The sequence below is a fragment of the Podarcis bocagei genome (assembly GCF_964188305.1).
Source record: "Podarcis bocagei genome assembly, chromosome: 7".
NCBI classification, from domain to species: domain Eukaryota; kingdom Metazoa; phylum Chordata; class Lepidosauria; order Squamata; family Lacertidae; genus Podarcis; species Podarcis bocagei.
In genome coordinates this window covers 48276201-48299344 of record NC_138132.1, presented here as the reverse complement: position 1 = coordinate 48299344, position 23144 = coordinate 48276201, and the positions used below count along the sequence as shown (strand labels likewise).

Here is a 23144-nt window from a genome sequence, read left to right as displayed (position 1 = left end):
AGGTTGACCGGCTAAAAAAACCACCACTGGGCAGACTCCGTTAATCTCCAAAACCAAATTGATTAGAGCGACTAACAAAACACACTAACCTTTCGAAAGCAAAACCGATCAGCTTCCGCTCTTTCCGTCTCTTCTGATGTCTGAATCAAATGATGGGGTTTTGGCGGAAGCCAAAAGGTTTGGCTTTAAAACTTGGACACACAAAACTATTCATGTTCAATACCTGGAGATATCTTAGAAGAGGAACATCAGGGTTTATTTTGCCACAAAACTGTTACAACAATGCTTTTTTGCTAGGTTAATAATCCCAAATAAAAAGCACACCTGACCAAAAGCATCTTCGAGTCTCCTTTCTGATATCTGCGTACACGTGTGTGGTTGCATACATTTAAAGTACATGGTTTCCCCACCAAAGAATCCTGGAAACTTTAGTCCCCTCCCGAACTACAATTCTCAGCACCCTTCACAAACGACAGTTGACACGATTCTTGGGGGGGGGGGGAGCCACGTCCTTTAAATGCACGAAGAAAAATTTTCACGCTCGGGGCTGGTAATGTTTGAAGTGGTGCTTGTATGCTCTGAGTATCCATTCAGCCAGTGTTATAAATACAGTACATAGGTTTACGTTGCATTCCACATTCAACCACGTAAGTCCACAACATATGGATACAAATTCCAGCATGGAGAGGGGAACCTCTTGTTCACTCTGCGCCCGAAGTGACAGCAACAGTCCGCTCGATGGGGCGGCTTACTCGCAGGGAGGCGTACATAGGTTTGCAGCCCTAGTCAATGCAGACAGATGCATTCGGACGACAGAAGAAGGGAGACGCATCATCGTTTGAAAGGCCAGATAGTGTCAAATGGAACACCACCTCCCCGACGCAAACAGCTTAGATCGCGATGGTCAACAAGCCCAGCTGCGCCTTTAAAATTCCCGCTTTGCAAATGCTTCGCTTGCCTGCGGGAGCAGGCGGAGGCGTCACGATCTTGCACAGGAAGTAGACGGTCTGCAGCGGCAAGAGAGGCGGAAGGAAGCGGGCGCTGCATCGCTTGGCTTTGCACATCTAGCACCATCCTGCGAGAGCTGTCTCCGGACATGGGCGATGTGGTTGTTGCAATCGCTCTGCCGCCCGCCCCTTCTAGGTTCCCGGTACGCGCGAGGGATTCGGCTCGCCTGCGACTTCCTCACCTGGAAGGGCAGGCCCGCAAAGCCTGAGCCGCTTCTGCAAAGAGATCCGCGCTCCCGCTGCATGACTGGATCTTCTCAAGACGTTTCCTGTAGGTCTGCTCCTAGTTTAGTCCCCTGCATGTCTAATCAGTATGCTTTTTTAAAAACACCCAAAAACAAATAAAATCCGGAGACGCTGTTCTTTTTCCATCAGAAACCTTCCTTTGCTGGTTTGGAAGATGCAAAACCGTGTCTGTAGTTCTTGTGCGCTCAAGTAGCTACTGAGCACAGTGAGCCTTCCTGTTGAGTGGACACTTTTAGGGTCGTGCTGTTAATGTTGTTTTAGCACGTGGATTTGAATTGATGCCTGGACTATTGTAGATACATGCCACAACCTGTATGTAAGTTTAGCCGGGAAGAAGCTCTGTTGAATTCAAATGTGTTTTATTTCTGATTCTGCAGTAATGTGTAATGGTTACCTTTGGTTTTGCTTCTTCGAATACTTGCAGTTTCTGCCTCCGCTCCAACAACTCCTCTTTAGCATGTGTTTTGTGTGAAGTATTATATCACACAGACTCAAAATGGGTCGAGGGACCTGGGTTGTGCATAAACACACTCCTTAGAGGGTTTATTTACAATTAAGCAGGATACAAATTACAAATTCTGTTATATTGAGAGAGATCAAAGTTAGTGATATTTCTCAACTTCCCTTTGTACAGATAAAAAACATACAGTGGTTATACCATTTTACTTTCTATTCTGGCTGTGCACATAAATGATAGTGACTTGAAAAAAATGAGGAAGCTTCTTTATAAACTTGGGTCATGAGAGCCAGTGTGGTGTAGTGGTTAAGAGTGGTAGATTCATAATCTGGTGAACTGGGTTCACGTCTCTGCTCCTCCACATGCAGCTGCTGGGTGACCTTGGGCTAGTCACACTTCTCTGAAGTCTCTCAGCCCCACTCACCTCACAGAGTGTTTGTTGTGGGGGAGGAAGGGAAAGGAGAATGTTAGCCGCTTTGAGACTCCTTCGGGTAGTGATAAAGCGGGATATCAAATCCAAACTCCTCTTCTTCTTCTTCTTCATGATGCACAAATGTAATAACTAAAATCCTTTGGTCTAAAGAAAGAAAGAAAAGTAATATACACAGATATAGGTATCTGCTGAATGGATAATTATTCTTATTCACAAGTTGGATGTGCAACAAAATATAGCATCATGAGATGCTTCTGAAAAAGTATTTGAAGCACTCTATTTAATACTGCCCTGTAATAGATTTCTGCAGGAAAGTATTTACTACCCAATTCCCCCCATGGAAGATGTAGGGTGGAATGGTAAAAAAATGGGTAAACATCATTAGGAGATGGGCATACATCTTTGGAAGCAGTTTTATAAAATACCTGTCTTCTTAGAAAACAGGCAGAGGGGAGATATATAGTTATGCTTGATTCCAATCTATCTGTTGGACTGTTTATACACACACACACACAGAGAGAGAGAGAGAGAGAGAGAGAGAGAGAGAGAGAGAGAGAATCACAGTATTTTAAAGCACCTGTCAGTAATAGGGGATGGAGCCCACAAACCATTCATCAGCAGGTAAATTTATCTCTCACATCTAAGCCTGCTACTGTAGGGTTCTGGAGTGGAGTGCTGCTGGAGGCCTCCCTCATTCCTTGACTGTAAACCTGCTCTGGAAGTTGTTCTTGTGAAGACTAGCTCTTCTTCACTGTCCTCTCTGGCATCTGCTCTTAAGCAGATTACTCAAGCTAATTTTGTCCCTTTAAGATTGACACAGGAGGATTGCACAGAACAGTACTGGCTTTTGTGAATATACTGGCTCTGACATGTATGAGAAGGTCCAAAAGTTGTTGCTATGCCAGCACTGGACTTTCCCCAACCTGGAACTGCAGTGTTCTGACTGTGCTGAAACTTTTTTCTGGTGGAGTTTCAGAAATTTCAACCTATTTTCACACTTAGGAATGTGGGTTTAGCTACAGCTCCTGGGGATCATGGTTGAGCTCCATGATAAGTGGTGCTCATTTATGTTTCCGCTGTATTTAGGCCTTCAGTATAGTCCTCTCATGGACCTCTCATCACCAGAGAATGCACATGGAAAATACTTAGGCCTGAATTATTGCCCCTGCCCCCTGCTATCTCCCTGTAAATGGAAAGTTAAACAGTGGAGATGCAACTGACAAAGGACTGTACTGTGTGTGTTAGGAAGAGCTCTGCTAAATCACCCCAAAGACCTGTCTTCCTAGTCAAGAATCCTGTTCCTCAAAGTGGCCAACCAGATACCTCCTCGAAGCCCAAACATGGGCAAATAACCCTTTTCCACTGCCATTCACCAGCAAGTAGTATTTGGAAGTATATGGCTTCAGAACATAGAGGTTTTATTTAGCCATCAAGAGTGTTCGCCTCTCTGTGTGTGTTTGAATAATCTGTTGTGTAGCAACTTGGCTTTGCTTTAGTCTGTAACATTGATAATACCTTGTGGTAGTGTTGTTCTTGTACGATGTGAGTCTTTTGTCTTGTTGTTAGCATTATACATAGTGTTGCCTCTACCACATCCTTCCTGTGCTGCAAGCTGTCTCTCTCAACATCTGATATGTGGAGGCCTTGCACTGTGCAGCTGAATGAGTTGCACCTGTGTGCCTTTCAAAAGTATGACTTGCAGCTTTGCATTGGCAACAAGAGCTCTTGCAGCAGACCATACCTGCTTTTCTCCTTGCACAAAAGACCTAAGTTGAAAGACCTAAGTCCTTAAATGTGATGTTTTCTGACCAGTGAGACATAGTGGCTGCCCACTACTTCTAACATGGCAATACTTACCATAAGCTGAATGAACTGTTTCAAGTGGGACCTTCAGCAAAATGTTGCAGTGTGTAATGCTTCCATTGAAGATACTTCATTCCTACCTAGTTATTTGTTTCTATGCCCCAACAGTTAGCTTTCTGTGGCCGTTGAGCATACTTAGTCCTCACTTAATTGTTCTGGATGTCCCTTGCCTTTAGGGTGTCCCCCCACCATATTTTGTACACACTACTGCAAACCAAGGCTACTGATCTGCATTGGTTCCATATGCAATGACACTCATGGCTTGAACATTGGTAATAGAATGAATGATTTAAATTGTCTTATTTATTACATTTTTTTGTCCTGCTTCTTTCATCCAAGTAGCTCAAGGTGTACATGATTCTTTTTTGCATTTTATTCTTACAGTGCTGTGGGGTAGTTTAAGCTGAGAGAGATGCACCTCATCTACACTAAACATTTAAAGCACTATGATGCTATTTTAAACAGTTATGGCTTCCTCCAAAGAATTCTGGGAACTGTAGTTTGTTAAGTGTGCTGAGATTTGTTGGGATATCCCTATTTCCCCTCACAGAGCTACAATTCACAGAGAGGTGTATTATTCCCTCTTCCCAGGGAACTCAAGTAATTTTAGCTCTCTGACCAGAATAGGGGGTCTCATGGCAACTCCCAGCAATCTTAAGAAGCCACAGTTCCCATGATTCTTTGGGGGAAGCCATAACTGTTTAAAATAGCATCATAGTGCTGTAAATGTATGGTGTGTATGTGGCCTTATTGTCAAGGTTAATTTTCTAAGTAGTGGTTTGTTTATTTTTTAGATAAACACATGGAAAATGGAGGACGGAAGAAGACAGTTGTAAGTATAAGGCTTCCCACTCCCCCCAATAAAGGCAATGTTATTGATATTTGAGATAGTTATAAAATGCATAGAAAGACACACTTGAATGCAGAAGTACTAGTTTAGCTTTTAATACCTTCAGTTATAAGGGAGGAAAAAATTTGTACTTTGTTGTTGTTGTTGATTAATTCTTACTAAATATTTGGACTGGACAAATACTATGAAGGCATTTCGCCAAAAAGAACTTTTGAAATAGATGCTGGCAGCTGCCTGGATCTCTATAGCACAACAGTGGAAATCGTTTAAAAAGATCTGACTATAGCCTTATGGTATAAAAATCTCTGGAATTTAGTTATTGCAGGAAAAAAATAACACATAAGTTACAACTCTCTAGGGGAAAGAACGATCCTGATCATTTCTACTCAGTATGGTGGGATTTTATTTCAGATAGTTTAGTTTCAGATTTACAGGTACCTCTTCCCAGGCGTGCCTGGATAAATACGGATGTTGTCTTTTTAAGTATGGTGTTATTATTTAATATAGGTTTTGTATTCTGTGCCTTTAGTTGGCTATATTATTGAGTTTTTGTTATCGTTTTTCTTCGTCTTTCTATAATAAATTGAAAACTAATAAAGTTTTCTTTTAAAAACCCCCAAATCATTTCCTCTGAAGCATCTCAGAAGTGATTCCACAATACAATAATGTGGGAAAATGATTGCTTGTACATGAGAGCATGAGCAAAGTTCTTATTGTTGCAGGGTGATTTCATAGCTAGAAGCATCCTTGGAGCATGAACAGCGCGTGAACAGCTCGTGCTGTCTCAAATGATTGGTCAACTAGCATAGCCTGATCGCTCGCATAGTCTAGTGCGAATGTTCTTATCTGCTGGCTAGAACAAATTGCTTGGCTTGTATTTTGTATCTTTCTGATTTCACACAATAAAAGCTGTGCTGCATTAGCCCTAGGAGCAGCCATATTAGCCCTAGGAGCAGCCATATTTCGGAACCCCTCATGGTGTGAGACTGATTTTTCCCTGGATGCCGAGCTGCAACTCGACAATTGGTGCCCCGTGTGACTGCCTTCGGACTTCACGTTGTTTTTCATTATTCAGCACTCACCAACACGACGTTCATCCACGCAGTGGATCCCTGGTGAGTGCTCCCGTGTGACTGCCTGTTTTTCATTATTCAGCACTCACCAACACGTCGTTCATCCACGTAGTGGATCCCTGGTGAGTGCTCCCGTGTGATTTCTTTCGGACTTCATGCTGTTTTACAACGTTCAGCTCTCACCTCGCCCCGCAAGGGCTGCAGACGCGTCGTTCATCCACGTAGTGGATCCCTGGTGAGAGCTCCCGTGTGAATGTGATTCTGGACTACGTTACGGACTTATCAGCACTTATCTCCGCCCGGACAGGGCAAAAAGGCGCCTCCCTCATCCTCCTAAGGATCCCTCGGTAAGTGCTCCCTGCCTTTTTTTGCAACTCTTGCAATCATGGGAAAATCTCTCTCTGCACCACAGAAAAAAATTTATAAAGACCTTAAATTCCTTTTGGCCAGTAACAACCTTGCTGTTCGGAAAGCTGACCTTAAGTCCCTTATAAAAGCCCTGGACACTCACTGTCCGTGGTTCCCCCAGGACGGAACTTGGGGGTTAGATGATTGGAAAAAAATTGGACATTTCTTTCAAAATCATCCACAAATTGATGTCAAGGTTTTGCATGCCTGGGGTAACGTCTACAAAGCTATGTCGTGTTTAACTCCTTCAAACATTCTTCTGGCTGCTGCAACAGCTTCTTCGCCCGCCCTCCCGGTACCTGTTTTGCCTGCCTCAAACCTACCTCCTAAACCGCCGGACATTTCCCCTTCGGCTCCTCCTGTCGTCCCCCCCCTGCATTCTCCGCATTCTTCACTTCCTGCACCTCCCGTTACTACTCCTCTCCAAGAATCTTCGCATTCAGCACCTCCCGCTCTTCCACCTCCTGCACCCAAGGCCTCTGGCACCGCTTCTACTACTCCTCTCCAAGAATCTCTCCGTGCCGCTGCCCCATTGTTGGGTTTTGACTGTGCAACTCCTAATCTCTTCCCTGTGATTGCTCCTGCCGCGCCAGGGGGAGGCCCAGCCCGGCACGAACAGTTTGATTTGAGATTCATAAAGGAACTGCATTCCTCTGTCAAGGACAATGGTTTACAATCTCCTTACACCCTGGGCTTGTTTGGCACTATTTTTCAACAAAATTTGATACCAGAGGATGTTAAGTTGTTGGCCCGCACTGTAATGCAGCCTCATCAAATGATTTTGTTTATACAAGCTTGGCACTGGGCCTGCCAACGTCGTGTTGATGGGATTCGGGATAATCTTAATAATGTTGCATTGGCTAATCATCAGGCTGCTTTGGCTGCTGCCGCTGCTGGTGCCGCCCCACCCCCAGCCCCCGTCATGTTAACCCAAGCTGATGTCCTCGATGGGTTAACGGGAGGAGGCAATTTTCTTACTATTGCCCAACAGCTAACTCTCGATCCTCAATATTGGGAGGCCACCACGGCTGCTGCCCAAGAGGCTTTGGCCTCTGTCCCTGATGACAAGAATGAGCGCGATGGCCTATTGGGGAGCGTCAGACAGGACCCTGCAAAGCCCTATGGACAATTTGTTGATCGCTTGTATAATACCTTCAAGCGGCAAGTTCAGGACCTGGCAGCACAAGAACTGACTGTACGCCAGCTTGCGTTCACTAATGTAAATGAGAACCATAAGCAAGCGCTGCGCCCTCTAATGGCAACATCAAATATAGCCATTGCTGATATCCTTACAGCCTGTCAGTCAGTGGGCACTGAGATGCACAAAGCTCATCTTTTAGCCACGGCCTTGTCCTCCGCCGTGTCCCAAAATCCTGCAAAGGCTACAACCTGTTGGATTGACAGTGGCTAAGGAAAAAATCCAGCGGACTTTACCCATTACGTACCTGGGACACAAGCTGACAGCATCTGCAGCCATTCCAGTTACGCCTCAACTACAGTTTCCTGGTTATCTTAGATTGGTGGATTTACAACAAATTCTTGGACAGCTGAATTGGATAAAGAGTTATTTGGACCTGCCCACCTCCACCTTGTCTCCACTATTTTCTGCCCTTAAAGGACACAAGAATCCAGCGGACAAGATCACAATCACCTCTGCAATGGAAGAGGCTCTTCCACAGCTATTTGAGTGTTTCCTGGCACGCTGAAAGGCCATCTTCACCCCTACTGCATTGGCCCCCCTTTTCCCTGGGAAGCCACTTCAACCACCAAACATCATTACAGTTTTGCTGCCTCTTGTTTGGGAAGTGAGCCTGGCTTTGAAGGATGCCCTCGCTGGACTGGCATCGCTTGGGTTTTGCCTCCTAATAGCAACCATCCCATCTGTGTCATCACGCTTCATTGGGCTTGGATTTTTGGCTCAGCAGTACAAGGAGCAATACATCAGACTTATTTACAGCAAATGGGCTCCTGTATCTGCAGAAATGGTTGTGTGATTTCTTCTGGATTATGGTTTTTACATGCCAATAATCGAGCCACGAAATACCACGCAGGTTGCTCGGAAACGGCCATTGGACTAATTTACCATTCTCATCCTTATTGGCATCACTTGGATTTTACCCCCCAGATCTCTTCTTTTTTTCTCCTCCCTCAGGAGTCCTGCCTTATGATGTGTTCCCCTGAGCATGTACAGAGGGCTGTCTTGGAACTATTGTGGACTCTTGGCAAGGGAGGGGGTGAGGTTTTAGTGTGTTCCAGTTGTTTCATTTTTGTGCTTTGGCATGGTTCCCAGACAGAAAGCAAGTTGCAAGTTGCAATATGGTTCTTTAACATGGCCTGAGAAGACAATGGGCTCTGTTCTCGACCTTGTTGCAATTTTTTTAGTTACAGCAAGTGGAATATGCTTCGCTAGTGCCTTTTAGCTGCTGAGAAAGAAAAATGATTTTAAAAAGCTTCTCAAAGCTTTGAACCTTTTTTTTGGTGATGGTATTCTAGCATTCCAGTAAATGCTTCATTTAAGATTAGCAATAATATGAAGGACAATCGCATAAGTTTACCTCCTGTATTTCTATCGCTTGTAGAAGTCGCTCCTTATTGTTTTCGTTTTAATCATAATAGTAAAAAATTTTTAGGTCATTATCCATATTGTAATTGGACATATGAGTACATTAATGGATCTTCTTGTTTTCTTAATGTTACCACTATGAGTGATAGGCCAAAAGTCTCAGTTAATAATGTCACAACCTACATGACTTATGAACAACAGGCTGCGTGTAGAGATTTTTTTTGGTTGGTTCGACTGGATGAGAAAGAGCAGTAAATCTGCATATTTGCTTCAATCTGATTGGACCGAAGCTTTGTTTTTAATTCTATCATCTTTGTTTTAAAAATAATCAACAAAAAAACAAAACAAAAAAAGTCAGAAATAAGAGAAGTTGCTTTATAAACTTTTTATGCTTTAAATGTAATCTTTGCCTCTAAAGGTGGAATTTATGCCTTAATTCATTCTCATTGCTGTATGTATATAACCGATCAATCGGCCAATATCTCTGCTACTATTGATTATATGGAACAAATGATAGCTCATAATCCTTTGAATCCACCTGAAGGTTTTGATCCATGGGAGTGGTTGTCTTCTTGGTTGCCTAATGGATTATGGTTAAGAAAATATTATTGATTGTAATTGCATGTATTGCTGGCTTCATTATGGTGTGTTGTTGCATTCAATGCATACCCTCTTTGATTTCCCAATGCACTGCATGGTGGTACCGACCACGGCCCACCACAGGGGTTACAAGAGGAATTTATGTTGCAAAGTGTAGACGCTTAGGCAATGAAGTGTATGATTTGGACTAATGGTCCCTCTTTTCCTCTAATAATATAAACAAGAAAAGGGGACATGTGGGAAAATGATTGCTTGTACATGAGAGCATGAGCAAAGTTCTTATTGTTGCAGGGTGATTTCATAGCTAGAAGCATCCTTGGAGCATGAACAGCGCGTGAACAGCTCGTGCTGTCTCAAATGATTGGTCAACTAGCATAGCCTGATCGCTCGCATAGTCTAGTGCGAATGTTCTTATCTGCTGGCTAGAACAAATTGCTTGGCTTGTATTTTGTATCTTTCTGATTTCACACAATAAAAGCTGTGCTGCATTAGCCCTAGGAGCAGCCATATTAGCCCTAGGAGCAGCCATATTTCGGAACCCCTCATGGTGTGAGACTGATTTTTCCCTGGATGCCGAGCTGCAACTCGACACAATAAAAACATATAAAAACAATTGCAGCTATAGGAACTCTTAAAACCATGGCATGCATAAAACCAGTTTCAGATCAATACAGATACTGGCTGGGATAAAAATCTCCAAATAGGAGACCTGTTAGAAGATTTGTTGCAAGTCTTCAACAGGTGCTGAAAAGACAGGAGAGACAGCAGCTGTCTGATATGTAACGGGAGTGTTTTGAAAAGGTTTAAGTGCTCCACATGTACGAACGCACACTAAAAATCAAGTATAAAGTGGGATAGCATAGTTATCTCCATTTTACAGCTGGAGTGACGGAGGTGGTGAGAGAGCGTGGCTTATGTTAGGCGCTCAGTAGAATTTCCAGTGCAGGCCCTGAACTGGGACTCAGACCCTACCTATTGACTGCAGCCCTTCCTATATTATATTTTATACATTTTGGAAGAACATACAGTGGTGCCTCGCAAGACGAAATTAATCCGTTCCGCGAGTCTCTTCATCTTGCGGTTTTTTCGTCTTGCGAAGCACGGCTATTAGCGGCTTAGCGACGCTTAACGGCTATTAACGGCTTAGCAGCTTTAAGAAAAAGGAAACAAACTCGCAAGAACTCGCAAGATGTTTCGTCTTGCGAAGCAAGCCCATAGGGAAATTCATCTTGCGGAACGACTCAAAAAACGGAAAACTCTTTCGTCTTGCGCGTTTTTCGTCTTGCGAGGTACCCCTGTACAAAATACTCAACTATCTTTTTACCACAGACTTCAGTGTAAAAAAAATCCTTGTGAAACAGTACTATACATCTGCAAAAGATTGCAGGATTGCGAGCCTGATGTGGGGGAGCAAAATTGCTGATTTTCACTGCTCTAAGCTGACACTCCAAGCTGACACAGCAGAATGGCCTGGGATTTGGTCCATTGCTGGTGGCTGAATTGGCTTAGGATGCAGTGGCTCCTTGGTCTGCCCAGGTCTTGCCTCTCTCTCATGGAGCCATGCTGGTTATTGGCAGCAGAGTTTCTGCTGGTGGTAGCTTCTACCCTATCCACAATATCGTTGGGTACAGAGAAATCTCTTCCACATCCTAAGCCCCACTCCAGTTTAGTGGATCAGGGATTAAGATTGCTCTCCCTGCTCATCATGGCTTTCAGAAAACCAAACAGTGCATTTTCCGTTTGCAACATGTGCAACTGTAAAACACTTGTGAAATATACATTCAGAAGAGGAGAGAAGTTAAAGCAAAAACACAGAAGTGACTTGTTAGTCTTTTTTAACTCGTAAAAAGGTAACTTATGGATGCCAAGATAGGTACAGAAAAGTGTAGAATTCTCAGAGGTGAGAAGTTTTCTTTTGTACCATTATTCACAATCTCCTTAGGGGGGGAATGCATTTCTCAGATTTTCCTCCACCAAGTTTTGAGCAGCACTTCTGTTTGCAAGTCTTTTGTTTGCTGACATTTAGTATTGTGTATTGTTTCCCCGCCCCACCTCTCCTACTAGATCTGCATCGAGGGAAATATTGCAAGCGGGAAGACAACATGCCTGGATTATTTTGCCAAAAATACCAGCATTGAGGTGATGTGTTTTGAGATTTCACACAAGTTTTCTGATGACGTTTGATCATAGGTCACATCCGCACCATGCATTTGAAGAACATCAAAAGCAGATGGCTTGCTTCAAAGAAAGCTGGGAATTGTTGCTCTGTAAGAGGTAAAACCACAGTGCCTAGGACTTGCCGATCGTATGGTCTGCGGTTCGAATCCCCGTGGCGGGGTGAGCTCCCGTCTTCGGTCCCAGCTCCTGCCCACCTAGCAGTTCGAAAGCACCCTTAAAGTGCAAGTAGATAAATAGGTACCGCTTTATAGCGGGAAGGTAAACGGCGTTCTGTGTGCTGCGATGGTGCAGGCTCGCCAGAGCAGCGATGTCACACTGGTACGTGACCCGGAAGTGTCTGCGGATGGCGCCGGCTCCCGGCCTCTAGAGTGAGATGAGCGCACAACCCTAGAGTCTGGCAAGACTGGCCTTCGGGCAGGGGTACCTTTACCTTTACCTTTTTAAGAGGTAAACTACAATCCCCAGGATTCTTTAGGGGCAAACATTGTACTTTAAATGAATGGTGTGTATGACCCAAGTCGGGCTCTAATCCAAAATACGTTTAATGAAGAAGGAAGCCCTGATAAGTTTCTTTGAGTTAAGCACGCTTAGGATTTGGTTTCAGATTTATCCTTCAAATTTCTTTTCATTCATTCATTCAATCATTCATAAATAAATAAAATGTTGGTGAATGCCAGTAGATGGGAACTGGTTTTCCTGGAAAGCTACACAGAGCAGGGACTAAAATTGCCTTCCTCTGTACCGATGCGGCCTCTAGGCTAGCAAGCGAAATAGGCAGCTCAGTTGTCACCTAATACAGGAGTGCATTACATTCCACCCCCCTCCACCACCCATAATCTGCTGCAAACAGAGTGCAAACACAGGATCTCTTATCACATCTGAATTATGCTTTAATTGTTAAGTGAGCCTGAGTATCTTGTAGAAGCAGCCCTTAAGTGGCTATGTTTAGCTTAGAGAAGAGAAGACTGAAGCTGGGACATAACAGCACTCTTCAGAGTTTTTGTTTATTTGAACCATTTACAGTCATACCTCGGGATAAATATGCTTCAGGTTGAGTGCTTTTGGGTTGCACTCCACGGCGACCCGGAAGTAACGGAGCATGTTAATTCCGGGTTTCGTCGCTCATGCATATACAGACAGTGAAAATGGCGTCACATGCATGCGTGGAAGCGGCAAAACACGGCACGCGCAGACGCGCTGTCGTGTCTTACATTCTGTTCAGGATGCGAACGGGGCTCCGGAACGGATCCCGTTCGCATCCCGAGGTACCACTGTATATGCTTTTTCTACAATAGCATCTAAGCAGATTACAATAAACGATACACAAAATTTACAATCCATTAAAACCGTAAAGTCAAACATTACTTACAATGCCTGCTGGAATAAAAATGTCTTCAGTAGGTGCCAGAAGGGGAGGGGCCTGTCTGACCTCAACCAGAAGGGAGTTCCACCAGTACTAACTGCATGGCTCCTGGTGCATCCAAGCCACGCATCTAGCCAACACCAACAGTGACTCACCCCAATCTCCAGAAAGTGCAGCCCCTGGAAGGGCTGCTGCATTAAAGAGAGAAGAGACTGTCTGAAATGAGAGGATCTAACGAGCGTAGGTTACAGGAGGTTAGGTTTTTGATTGAAGCTTTGTGATGGTAACAGCTGTTTGAGAATGGAACCAGTTACCCAGCAGTGGGTTCACTTCAGGCTGAATAGCCCCTGGATTTCCAGCATCAAGCAAGCAGTTGGATTAAATAGCCTACAAGGACCTTGCCAACTCTGTGATTGAATTAGGAATTTGGGGAAAGGCTGTGGCTCAGTGATAGAGTGCCCGTCACTCAAAGCATGAGATCAAGTACAACCCTGGCGAAAAATGCTGCCATTATTATAGGAAGTCACCCAAACCAGCTAAAACTGAAACTGAAGGCAGCATCACAAAAGAAAGAGCCAGAGCTAATAACAAATTAAGCAAAACCAAAAATGTTTTATCATTCATTTTAATTTTTATAAATTTCACACTCAGGTGTTGACTGAACCAGTATCTAAATGGAGGAACGTTCGTGGTCATAACCCTCTGGTAAGCTATCTAATAGCAAGAATAATACCAAAATAATGAGTTACTGTTGTTTCATAGGCATGGTTCTGTTGTTTGAACACAATGTGGGTTATGGTGGTGATTTGAAACAAAAATAAAGCACAGCTGTGATCCTGCTCTCATAATGCTGTTGCCTCAGCTACTTGGTTTAGGAATGAAAATTTTGAATAGATAACGTCCCATGTCCTACCTTAATTGTTGTGCCCACTAAACAAAATGACTGTGCCATTGCTTCATCTCCTGGAGTTGCTAGTAAATATAATCCATTTGACAAGGAGATAATAAAAGGTATTATGGAGTATGATATGCCATACTTGGTTATCTGATTTTAGATTCATAGCGAAGGGCTGTAGCCCAGGAGCAGAGCATCTGCTTTGCATGCACAAAGTCCCAGGTTCAATCCTGAGAATCTCCAGAAAGGACTTGGAGAGACCCTGTCTGAAATCCTGAAGGGCCAATGGCAGCTGACAATACTGAACTTGATGGACCAGTGGTCTCGCTCTGTATACAGCAGCTTCCTATGTTCCTGTGACTTGGAGCTCACTACAATCAGACATTCCATAGCAGCTCATTGGGAATCTTCGAGAGCTCCTCCCATACAGCATTGTTATGGATGGATCAAGATGGTTGCTTATTCTGTCCTGTCTCCTGAGCTCCTTTGGGAGGGAGGCCTGGAATATAAATTTAATGAATAAATAATAAACCAAGAACTCTTTTATTTTATGAGCAAAGGAATCACAAGAAATAGATCTATCTAGAAACGGAGTTTACTTGTAAATCACTGAAATAATAATTTCCAAGGTAATATTTATATATATATCTCCAAGCTTTATTTTCTGTCATACGGCTTCACTTTATTTTGTGATAATGCTGCCAGACATTATTCTAACTATGAAAATGCAATAAAAATAGTGAGGAAAGCAACGCTGCTTCTCCTTCTTTCAGGGCTTAATGTACCAAGACGCATCCCGCTGGGGGATAACGTTACAGACTTACGTGCAGCTGACTATGTTGGACCAGCATATAAAGCCAATGGTAGGTTTTGAACTACATTTGTTGCTTTTAACACTAGACCAGGAGTGGGAAACCTTTGGGCTCTGGGGCTGAATGCACATCTCAAGACCTCTTGCTTTGCCTCTTTCTGGTCCTGCTCTGTGCCTTGAGAGCTTTTGCCTGGCTGGAATGTGTCCTTGAACTGGTGGGAATGGTTCTTGCTTGTCTGGATGGAATGATGCATAGGAGTGTAAAAACACCTGGTTTTTGCCTGGCTGGAATGCAGCCTACTGTGCAAAGGTCAGAAATTTGGTCAGGAAGGCCAGAAATCCAAACAAACATATTGTTCTAAATCCCCATTTTTGGGGGGCCTGGTAGATCTCCTTTGGAAAGGCATTCCGTAAGGTGGGTGCCACCAATAAAAAGGCCCTGCTCCTGGTAATGCATTGTTGTGGCATTTGGAACAAGATAATAATAAATTATTATTATTAATAATAATAATAATAATAATAATAATAATAATAATAATAATAATAATAATTTATTTGTACCCCACCCATCTGGCTGGGTTTCCCCATCCACTCTGGGCAGCTTCCACAAAGACAAAAAATACACTAAGTTTTCACACATTAAAAACTTCCCTGAACAGATCTCATATGATATCATGTAGGAAGAAATATATGGAAGAAGGAGGTCCTTGAAAGTTCCTAGGTGCCAAGTCACTTAAAACCAGCACCCTCAACAGAGTTCTTATGTTGCTCTGTAGAACGAGATGCACACCAGACTGCCTGTGGTCCAAGAGGCCCTTCTTGTATTCTGTCACTATGATCACAGGTTGGTGGGCATGAGGGATGGTGTCTTCTCAGTAGCAGCTCCTTAACTATGGAACTTCCTTCCAGGAAGAGTGTGGTTGGCCTTGCAAGCCCTTGCCTTTAAGCCCTTAAATGGACACAGACTATTCATTTGCTTAAGGTAGTTTTTTGTTTTTAGAGTAATAAGTTGCTGTGGTCCTATAGGTTTCTTTTACTGTAAAAAAAAATTGGCTGGTTTTAAATAGTCATAGCATGCTTCTTGATCTTGTTCCTGATACAGCCATTTTTCATGAATCTATGACACCCCCCCAATACTATTGTATTCTGGCTTTCGTAATCCGTTTCCTGTTACAGTTTCTGTATCAATACTGTGTGGATGCCCTCCCTTGCGACACGGGGAAGGAAACGGCTAAATGTCTCTTGAAATCTCTCAATTTGCAGATTTCACCCATTAGAATGATGGAGAGGTCAATCCACAGCGCCAAATACATTTTTGTAGAAAACCTTTACCGAAGGTACAGTACCCATTTTTTTTTTTAAAAAAAAATTGGATTGTGTTTACATTTTGAAATGGTAGAACCATGCTTTTAGCTTATTCTCTTGCACTGGATATCTGAAATTTTGCTGTATTGTGTTAACTACTTCGATCCAGCATGGCGTGTTTTTTATTTGCTGATGCAGATGCTAAGTAAAGGTTAAGGTGGAAACCTGCTCCTTTTTATGTTCTTGAGATTCAAAAATAATGTCATGTGCAAAATAGATTCTGAATATTTCTGATGTTCGGGCATGATTGCTGTGGCTTTATGTATCCAAAATGATACCACCCACCCACACGGAGAAGCTATGGCAGCCTCAGGGAAATGGCAAGGTTTGCAGAGGTTCATACCAAAACATTTTACAGAAAAATCCTTTAGGGCAGAACTCCCCCCCCCCTTAAAAATACCCCCAGCCCAATGAGAACTGAATAGTTTCAGTGGATACTGAATGACTATTGGGGGTGGGGGGGACATCAGAAAACTGGATGGTTGGCTAGAAGCCTTAGAAAGGAAGCACTCCACGCTGCAGCATTTTGTTGCAGGTCCTACTAGTGTATTCTGAATAAGGATACCTGATGCAAGAACATGTGCTTCTCAGTTGGAGCCTACCACCCACAGTGGCTACAAATGACGTGCAATTTTTTGTCAGTTCCTTGTGCCAAAATGTGCATGCTAGCTGCTATTGCTGCCGCCATGCTGTCATGTGACTTTGTGCTGAACAGGAATTTATATTCCTGCTCGAAAAGACCCCAGAATTAAAGCATTTCTTTGGAAGGGGTAAAGGCACCTGCCTGTTAATCCACAAGGTGGCATCTGTGCTACATAGTCTCTTTGCTGATTTTCTGAAATGTGCTGGTTTTATTATGCAAAAATAAATCGGAAAAGTTCGGTGTTCGTCCATGGTCTGTTGTGGGGTGGGGGTGGGCGAATAACACTTGCTATTTTGTTTGCATGTTAAAGCATTCATTTGCATTGCTTTTTATATATTGGGCAGAACACACAAGCCTGCTGACAGTCTTGTGTGAGCTTAGAGCCTGCACATATTATTACTGTTTTCAAAATTGCCTTAAGAGAGTTGGCAGGACCGGCTCTACCATTAGGCAAAGCAAGACAGCTGCCTCAGGCAGCAGATGCCAAGGGGCAGGCAACAACCGTAAGATGTCGGAGAACAATGTTGTGAATGCCACACAGGCTTTGTTATACCTCATAAACTAGCCTACTGCCCTTGGGTGCAGTGGACGTGCTCTCCTATCATCAGAAAGATTTAACTACCTGTCCCTTTGGCTTGTGTACATTGATTTTAAGAGGATGGGGAGAAAGTTGTGCTATCTTGTCTGCCTCAGGCAGCAAAATGGTCTTGAACTGAGGAATGGCCTGTTTAGCGTTTGTGTGTTTAACTTCAGGAAAGAAGTAATGGATTTATTGGATTCAGTGCATCAGGCTGCAATGCAGAAAACCTAATGTGTTTTAATCTTCCTTTATGCTTGATTCAGAAGCTGCAGGTGATGCAGAATGCTGCAGTACAATAGCTGACAGGAGTGAGACCCGCTCAGAGACCTGCACTGGTGGCTAGTTAGGGCTAGCCTGCTAGCCTGCTAGCAGGGCAAGGTCAACCCCTAACACCTTGGGACCAACTTACCTGAGAGATTGCTTTACCCCATATATGTCCACTGGGATTGCTTTGATCTATGGAACTGGCCGTGTTGCAGGTGCCACAGAATGCTTGTTCTGCATTTGTAAGAACTTGAGCTTTTCATGTGGCAGAACCCACCCTGTGGAACTCCCTGCCTATTGATGCCAGATTTGGCACCAGCTAAAAACATTTTTGTTTAGACAAGGCTACCTAGATATGTAGAATATTAATGTGTTTTAATCTGTGTTTAGCTTATCACTCATTTTAATTATTAATGTTTGGAATAGCTGTTTTTACTGATAATTTTATTGTTTTACTCTTTTTGTAAACCTCTTTTTTTTTTAAAAAAACTATTGAGTGATAAATAAGTTTTATGAAATAAACAGTGAAAATCAGCATTTCAGCCAAAGAATATTTAAGGCTTTTGAAAGGGATAGAGGATGACTTAAAGATGAAGAGGATAAAAACCCTAAAATTACTCCACATCACCTCCATTTGTGGATTTTGAAACACAAATTGTGTATAGTAGCAGATAATATTGCTTTCAGACCTGTTTGAAATCAATCCAGTGAACGTGTTTGATACACCAGTCAGCTTGTATAGAAATATTTTGGCTCGTTTGTGATTTGGTTAGAAGTCATTGCTGGTTTACAGTGAGGGTTTCCAAGGAGACAGATGCAAATTGTGTGTGTGTGTTGCCTCAAGATGGCACCATCTGTTGTATAACAGTGAAAGCTCTCTTTAAAAATATTTTTTATTTAAGTTGCACAGCTCTGTACATTTCCTCAGATATATCCATATTATGTGTTTCTTCTTTACAGTGGGAGAATGCCGGAGGTGGATTACGTAGTATTGACAGAATGGTTCGAGTGGATCATAAAGAACATGGATGTTTCAGTTGATCTGATAGGTAAAGTGCATATGCTTTGGAAGCCCCCCCCCATCGCTTTTTTTGCCTCCAGGTTACTAGTTGAGCTGGCCAGATGTGCTAGCATTTTAGGCTTACCTTCTGCCATCAACCATCCTGTGGGAAGGATTCTTGGAGAGAGAAGGGCAGAGGTAAAGGCCACCTCTAAGCCTCCTCTACCTGAACTTTCCTCTCATCCCACCAGGATCCCTGTTGTGGGGGGGGGGGGAAGGAGGGAAGAAGACATTAGGGCCTGATCCAGGTGAACTCTGCCTTCCCTCCCCAGCTGCCCTGTGACAAGCATTCTGACATTTTACATATTGATCTTATTCTGTTTGTGTTTGATAAAAATATAGTTTAATGCTACTTGTGAACTGCTTTTGAAGCATCTGTATTCTTGACGTTCTCTAGATTTGTAAAACACTGAAAAGCCTATTTAGACATTAAGTGATATATAAGTTAATAAATAATAATACAAGTGACTCTCAACTTGTGCGGGGGTTATGTTCCAGGGAACAGTGCAGAGAGCCAAAATCCCGTTTAGTCAAAATACACTGGGTTCAATGTCAGGTGGGATTGCCAAAGTCTTTTTTTTCTTGGATTCCTGCCTCATTTGTAAAAAAAAATTTTTTTTATTGCCAAATGTGTAAAGCTGAATTTGCACAAGCCACATCTGGCTGAATGTGTGTAAGCTGCAAGATACCTATACTAGATTTGTAAATGAGACACCTGATAGGCTGGGTGTAGGTTATTTCCTGAACTCTAAGCCAGAAACGTAACTTGTCTCTGAGCCTTCAAGAGCAGGACTGACCATTCAAAACCTCTTTCTTTTTCTTTTAAATGACAGTTTATCTACAGACCTCTCCTGAGACATGTTATGAGAGACTGAAGAGAAGATGCAGGGAAGAGGAAAAGGTTATTCCTATGGTAAGGAGGGAGTCTTCCAGCATTTTGGAATGAACTCACCTAAAGGGCCTTGGCAGGGTGGAAGAAGAACTTGGCAGGGTGGAAGAAGAATGGAAAGAAAATGAAGCCTTAGTTCAAGGTGTGCATTCTCTGTGCTGGAGGTTTCTTCCAAGCCTAATGCTCCTGTGATCTTGAGAAGATTCCATAACGCCCCCTCCCTCAATTTAGCAGTTAGGCTTGGGAAAAAAGACTTCCGTTGGATAAAATGAGAGCCCTTCCTCAAGCCAGATTACTGCATGGGAGAAATCTGTGGGGATGGATGTAACACTCTCTCTGTGTGAAAGTGTATCATCATCATCATCATCTCACCCTTCACCCCAAGGGCCTAGGCTGGGCTTCAACGTTTTAAATTAAAAGACAACATTGAAAACAGTTTAGGAAACATAATAACGAAAACCCACAATCACATAAAATAGGGTGGGTCCTAAAAATATACATCCTGGGTGTCAAAAGGCCAGGGTAAAGAAATGCGTCTTCAGCATTTGCTGAAAACTGTATGATGAAATTGCCAGATGCACCTCTGTAGAAAGGGAATTCCACAACATAGGGCTGCTCTAGAGAATGCCCTCTATTGTCCCCTTCCCTCAAGCTGCTGAGTGTGGAGGAACAATCAAGATGGCTGCCTCTGCTGACTAGCACCCAAGAGTTTCTGTGGTGAAGGAGGTGGTCTTTCAGATATTTGAGGCCTGAGTCGTTGAGGGCTTTGAACACCAATGCGAGCACCTTGAATTGGGCCTGGAAACAGTTTTAAAACTGAGCTTATATGTAAACTAAAAGGAACCCCAGCCTGTAATCTGGCTGCTGCATTTTGGACCAATTGACATTTCCGAGTTGTCTTCAAGGGGACCCCCAACTATTCTGGATGCTACCAGAGCATGGAGTACAGTGGCCATCTTTGAGTGTGCAGGGGAGGGGGAGGGGGTTTCCCCCACTTGCTTGGATGGGGAATGGATGAAGAGATTCCCCACCTGTGTCCTAGAGTTTTGTGTCTACTGCATGAGTGGGGGAATTTTTTCGAGCCTGGGGGCTGCCTTCTTTCATGGGACACCTTCCAGGGGCTGCATATGGATGTTGGGTGCCGCCAGACAAACACCACTTGTTGGCCTCCATCCAAGAGGGTTGTTGTACTTCCAGGGACATATTCCAGCCTAGAAGGGAGGGCACAGAGCAGGACTAGTGAGGAGGATGGCCTTGGCCAAATAAAGGGTTGGATAAAAAGGCCCGGAGGGCTGCATTTGGTTCCCAGACCTGAGGTTCCTCATATATTGTAAAGAAAACAAAATATTTTCTCCTTTTTTGGACAGGAATATTTAGCAGCTATTCACCAGCTCTATGAAGAGTGGCTCATTAAACAAACAATGTTCAAAGTTCCTTCCCCGGTTCTTGTAAGTATATATTAATGTTGAGTTTTTAAGCCAACCCCTTCCTCTTTTGGGGTTTAATGCCAGCACACACACCTTGCCCAGCTGACCTTCCAGGGCTTTTCAAGCTTTTGACTGACTCTCCAGGAAGCTGGAGAAAATTTCATTTGACGTCTGCAGTAAGCAGTGATGTCTGCACTTCCTTAAGTCTTTAAAGCCACCCTAAATGTTAGCATCAATACAATGTTGAATGACATCACCCACAGCTTCTGAATGACACACTTCAAATGTTTGGTTTCTTTTCGAAGGTGCTTCAGGCTGACCACGACCTACAGGATATGATGGAAAAATATGAAGAGAATCAGGACCGAATATTAACCCTTTGCACCAGGCAGCATTGTGTATAGAAACAGATTTCCCTTAATGTACACTTCTTGCATCTAGAAACCAGTTCTAAGGAGGAGACCTGAGGGAAAAAATGTTATATGCACACCTCATTAGCATCCTTTCTCTGAATAATAATTATGAGAGCTTTTTTTTTGTAGGATGCAATATTGTACACTCCTTGTAATTTGTAAAGTACCTTTTATGTTCAACGAGAACTTAGGGAAAAACAGGTTTTGTTATAAACTTCCATCTTCACTTGTACTTATACACTGACAACTTCTTTCATTCCAAAATGTTGCTGCTATTATAAAGCTATGTCAAAGACTGTTTTCTAAGAAGGCCTCTCTGAAATGTCCATGTATATTCAAATCTTACTCTTACTTAAAGGATTTTTTTTGTGTGTGTGAGTTGGGAAGAAAAATCAAGCACTGGGTGGACTTTCTCACTTCTTTCCAGTTCCACTGTGGACTGTTGCGATGTCTAGATTAGCTCTAACTGTAAGAACCTTGCAAAATATTGCAAAACCTATCAGGTCTCCACTTGGATGTATATGTACAATGTATTTCCCATGTGATGATATGTCAAGGAGTCAGAAGCTGTGGTGTCACTGTTGGGTTTTTTCTCCCCATGGCTTTTAAAGGGATGAGAGAGGCAGTTGCCATCATGCTTTGGTGCTTTTTTCTAGCAAGCACTTGGTTGTCAGAGAGGAAAGGAGGAGGGAAGGGCAAGAACTTGTCAGTTGCGCCTCGACTGAGATGAAGCAATGGCTGGCAAATGGCACCTGCGCTTCCGGCGGAGTTTTGTCAACATTGCCAACCTAGTTTGCAGAACCCTGCTGAATTGTGAGCATTGAGTTCTTGAAGGATGTTACATATAAATATGTCTGAGTACACCAGGCTGGATCCACACTTAAGGTTCTGTTGATAGCAATATGCAAGGCTAGTCATGACTCACTTAAGTCCCATTGATTTCAATGGGATTTAAGTGCAACTCATCTGCAGCATCATCCTAGGCAGATCGATTTAGATGTCATTCCTATTACTGCTGGGCAAGCATGTATAGGATGGTTGCTTTAGTCTAGATCCAGCCCTGATAATTTTCAACTTAAAGCACGTATCTATGGCACCATAGTAAGCCGGGCTCCACAGGTGTACTGCTTAATAAAATAATAATAATAATAATAATAATAATAATAATAATAATAATAATAATAATAATAATAATAATAATTTATTTATATCCCGCCCATCTGACTGGGCTTCCCCAGCCACTCTGGGCGGCTTCCAAAAGAATATTAAAATACTATAATACATCAAACATCAAAAGCTTCCCGAAACAGGGCTGCCTTCAGATGTCTTCTAAAAGCCTGGTAGTTGTTTTCTTTGACATCTGGTGGGAGGGTGTTCCACAGGGAAGGTGCCACTACCGAGAAGGCCCTCTGCCTGGTTCCCTGTCTTTAAGCTCTTTTGTAGATTGGTCACAATGTGTGTTTTAACATGATGACAATAAATGCAGTTATTGTTTTATTTATATCCTGCCTCACCCCCCCCACCCCGAACTGGGACTCAAGGCAGGTTACAACAATTGAAACAAACACGGATAAAACTCAGAACGCTAAAAAACATATAAAATAGTTGAAAAGTAGAATTAAAATGATATAAAAATACATCTAGTAGAAAAACAGCACTGCACTATTAAAAGCCCTTTTCTTAAAAACAGCCAGTTGCTCAAAGCCTGCCAGAATAAAGCTCTTCACCTGCTGGTGGAAGCACAACAAGGAGGGAG

General features: G+C 43.0%; 1 protein-coding gene across 2 annotated transcripts; it reads left to right on the top strand.

Moving 5' to 3' along the window:
• Positions 1–940: 940 nt before the first annotated feature.
• On the top strand, positions 941–22512 carry TK2 (thymidine kinase 2). 2 transcript variants are annotated; one of them, XM_081202727.1, is made up of 10 exons: positions 941–1278; positions 4801–4838; positions 11565–11639; positions 13693–13746; positions 14710–14799; positions 16011–16084; positions 18560–18648; positions 19493–19572; positions 20916–20996; positions 21281–22512. In XM_081202727.1, exons 1-10 carry the CDS (start codon positions 1104–1106, stop codon positions 21377–21379), a joined length of 855 nt encoding a protein of 284 aa, XP_081058853.1. In that variant the 5' UTR covers positions 941–1103; the 3' UTR covers positions 21380–22512. The 2 variants fall into 2 exon arrangements, with proteins under 2 accessions (XP_081058853.1, XP_081058852.1); XM_081202726.1 differs by lacking the exon at positions 20916–20996 and having other exon boundaries at positions 1027–1278.
• The last annotated feature ends 632 nt before the right edge of the window (positions 22513–23144 follow it).

Coding starts and splice junctions, on each gene's coding strand:
- TK2 (XM_081202727.1), top strand. CDS start 1,104: ATGTGGTTGTTGCAATCGCTCTGCCGCCCGCCCCTTCTAGGTTCCCGG. Junction 14,800..16,010: donor ACCAGCATATAAAGCCAATG/GTAGGTTTTGAA, acceptor CTCAATTTGCAG/ATTTCACCCATTAGAATGAT. Junction 16,085..18,559: donor GTAGAAAACCTTTACCGAAG/GTACAGTACCCA, acceptor TCTTCTTTACAG/TGGGAGAATGCCGGAGGTGG.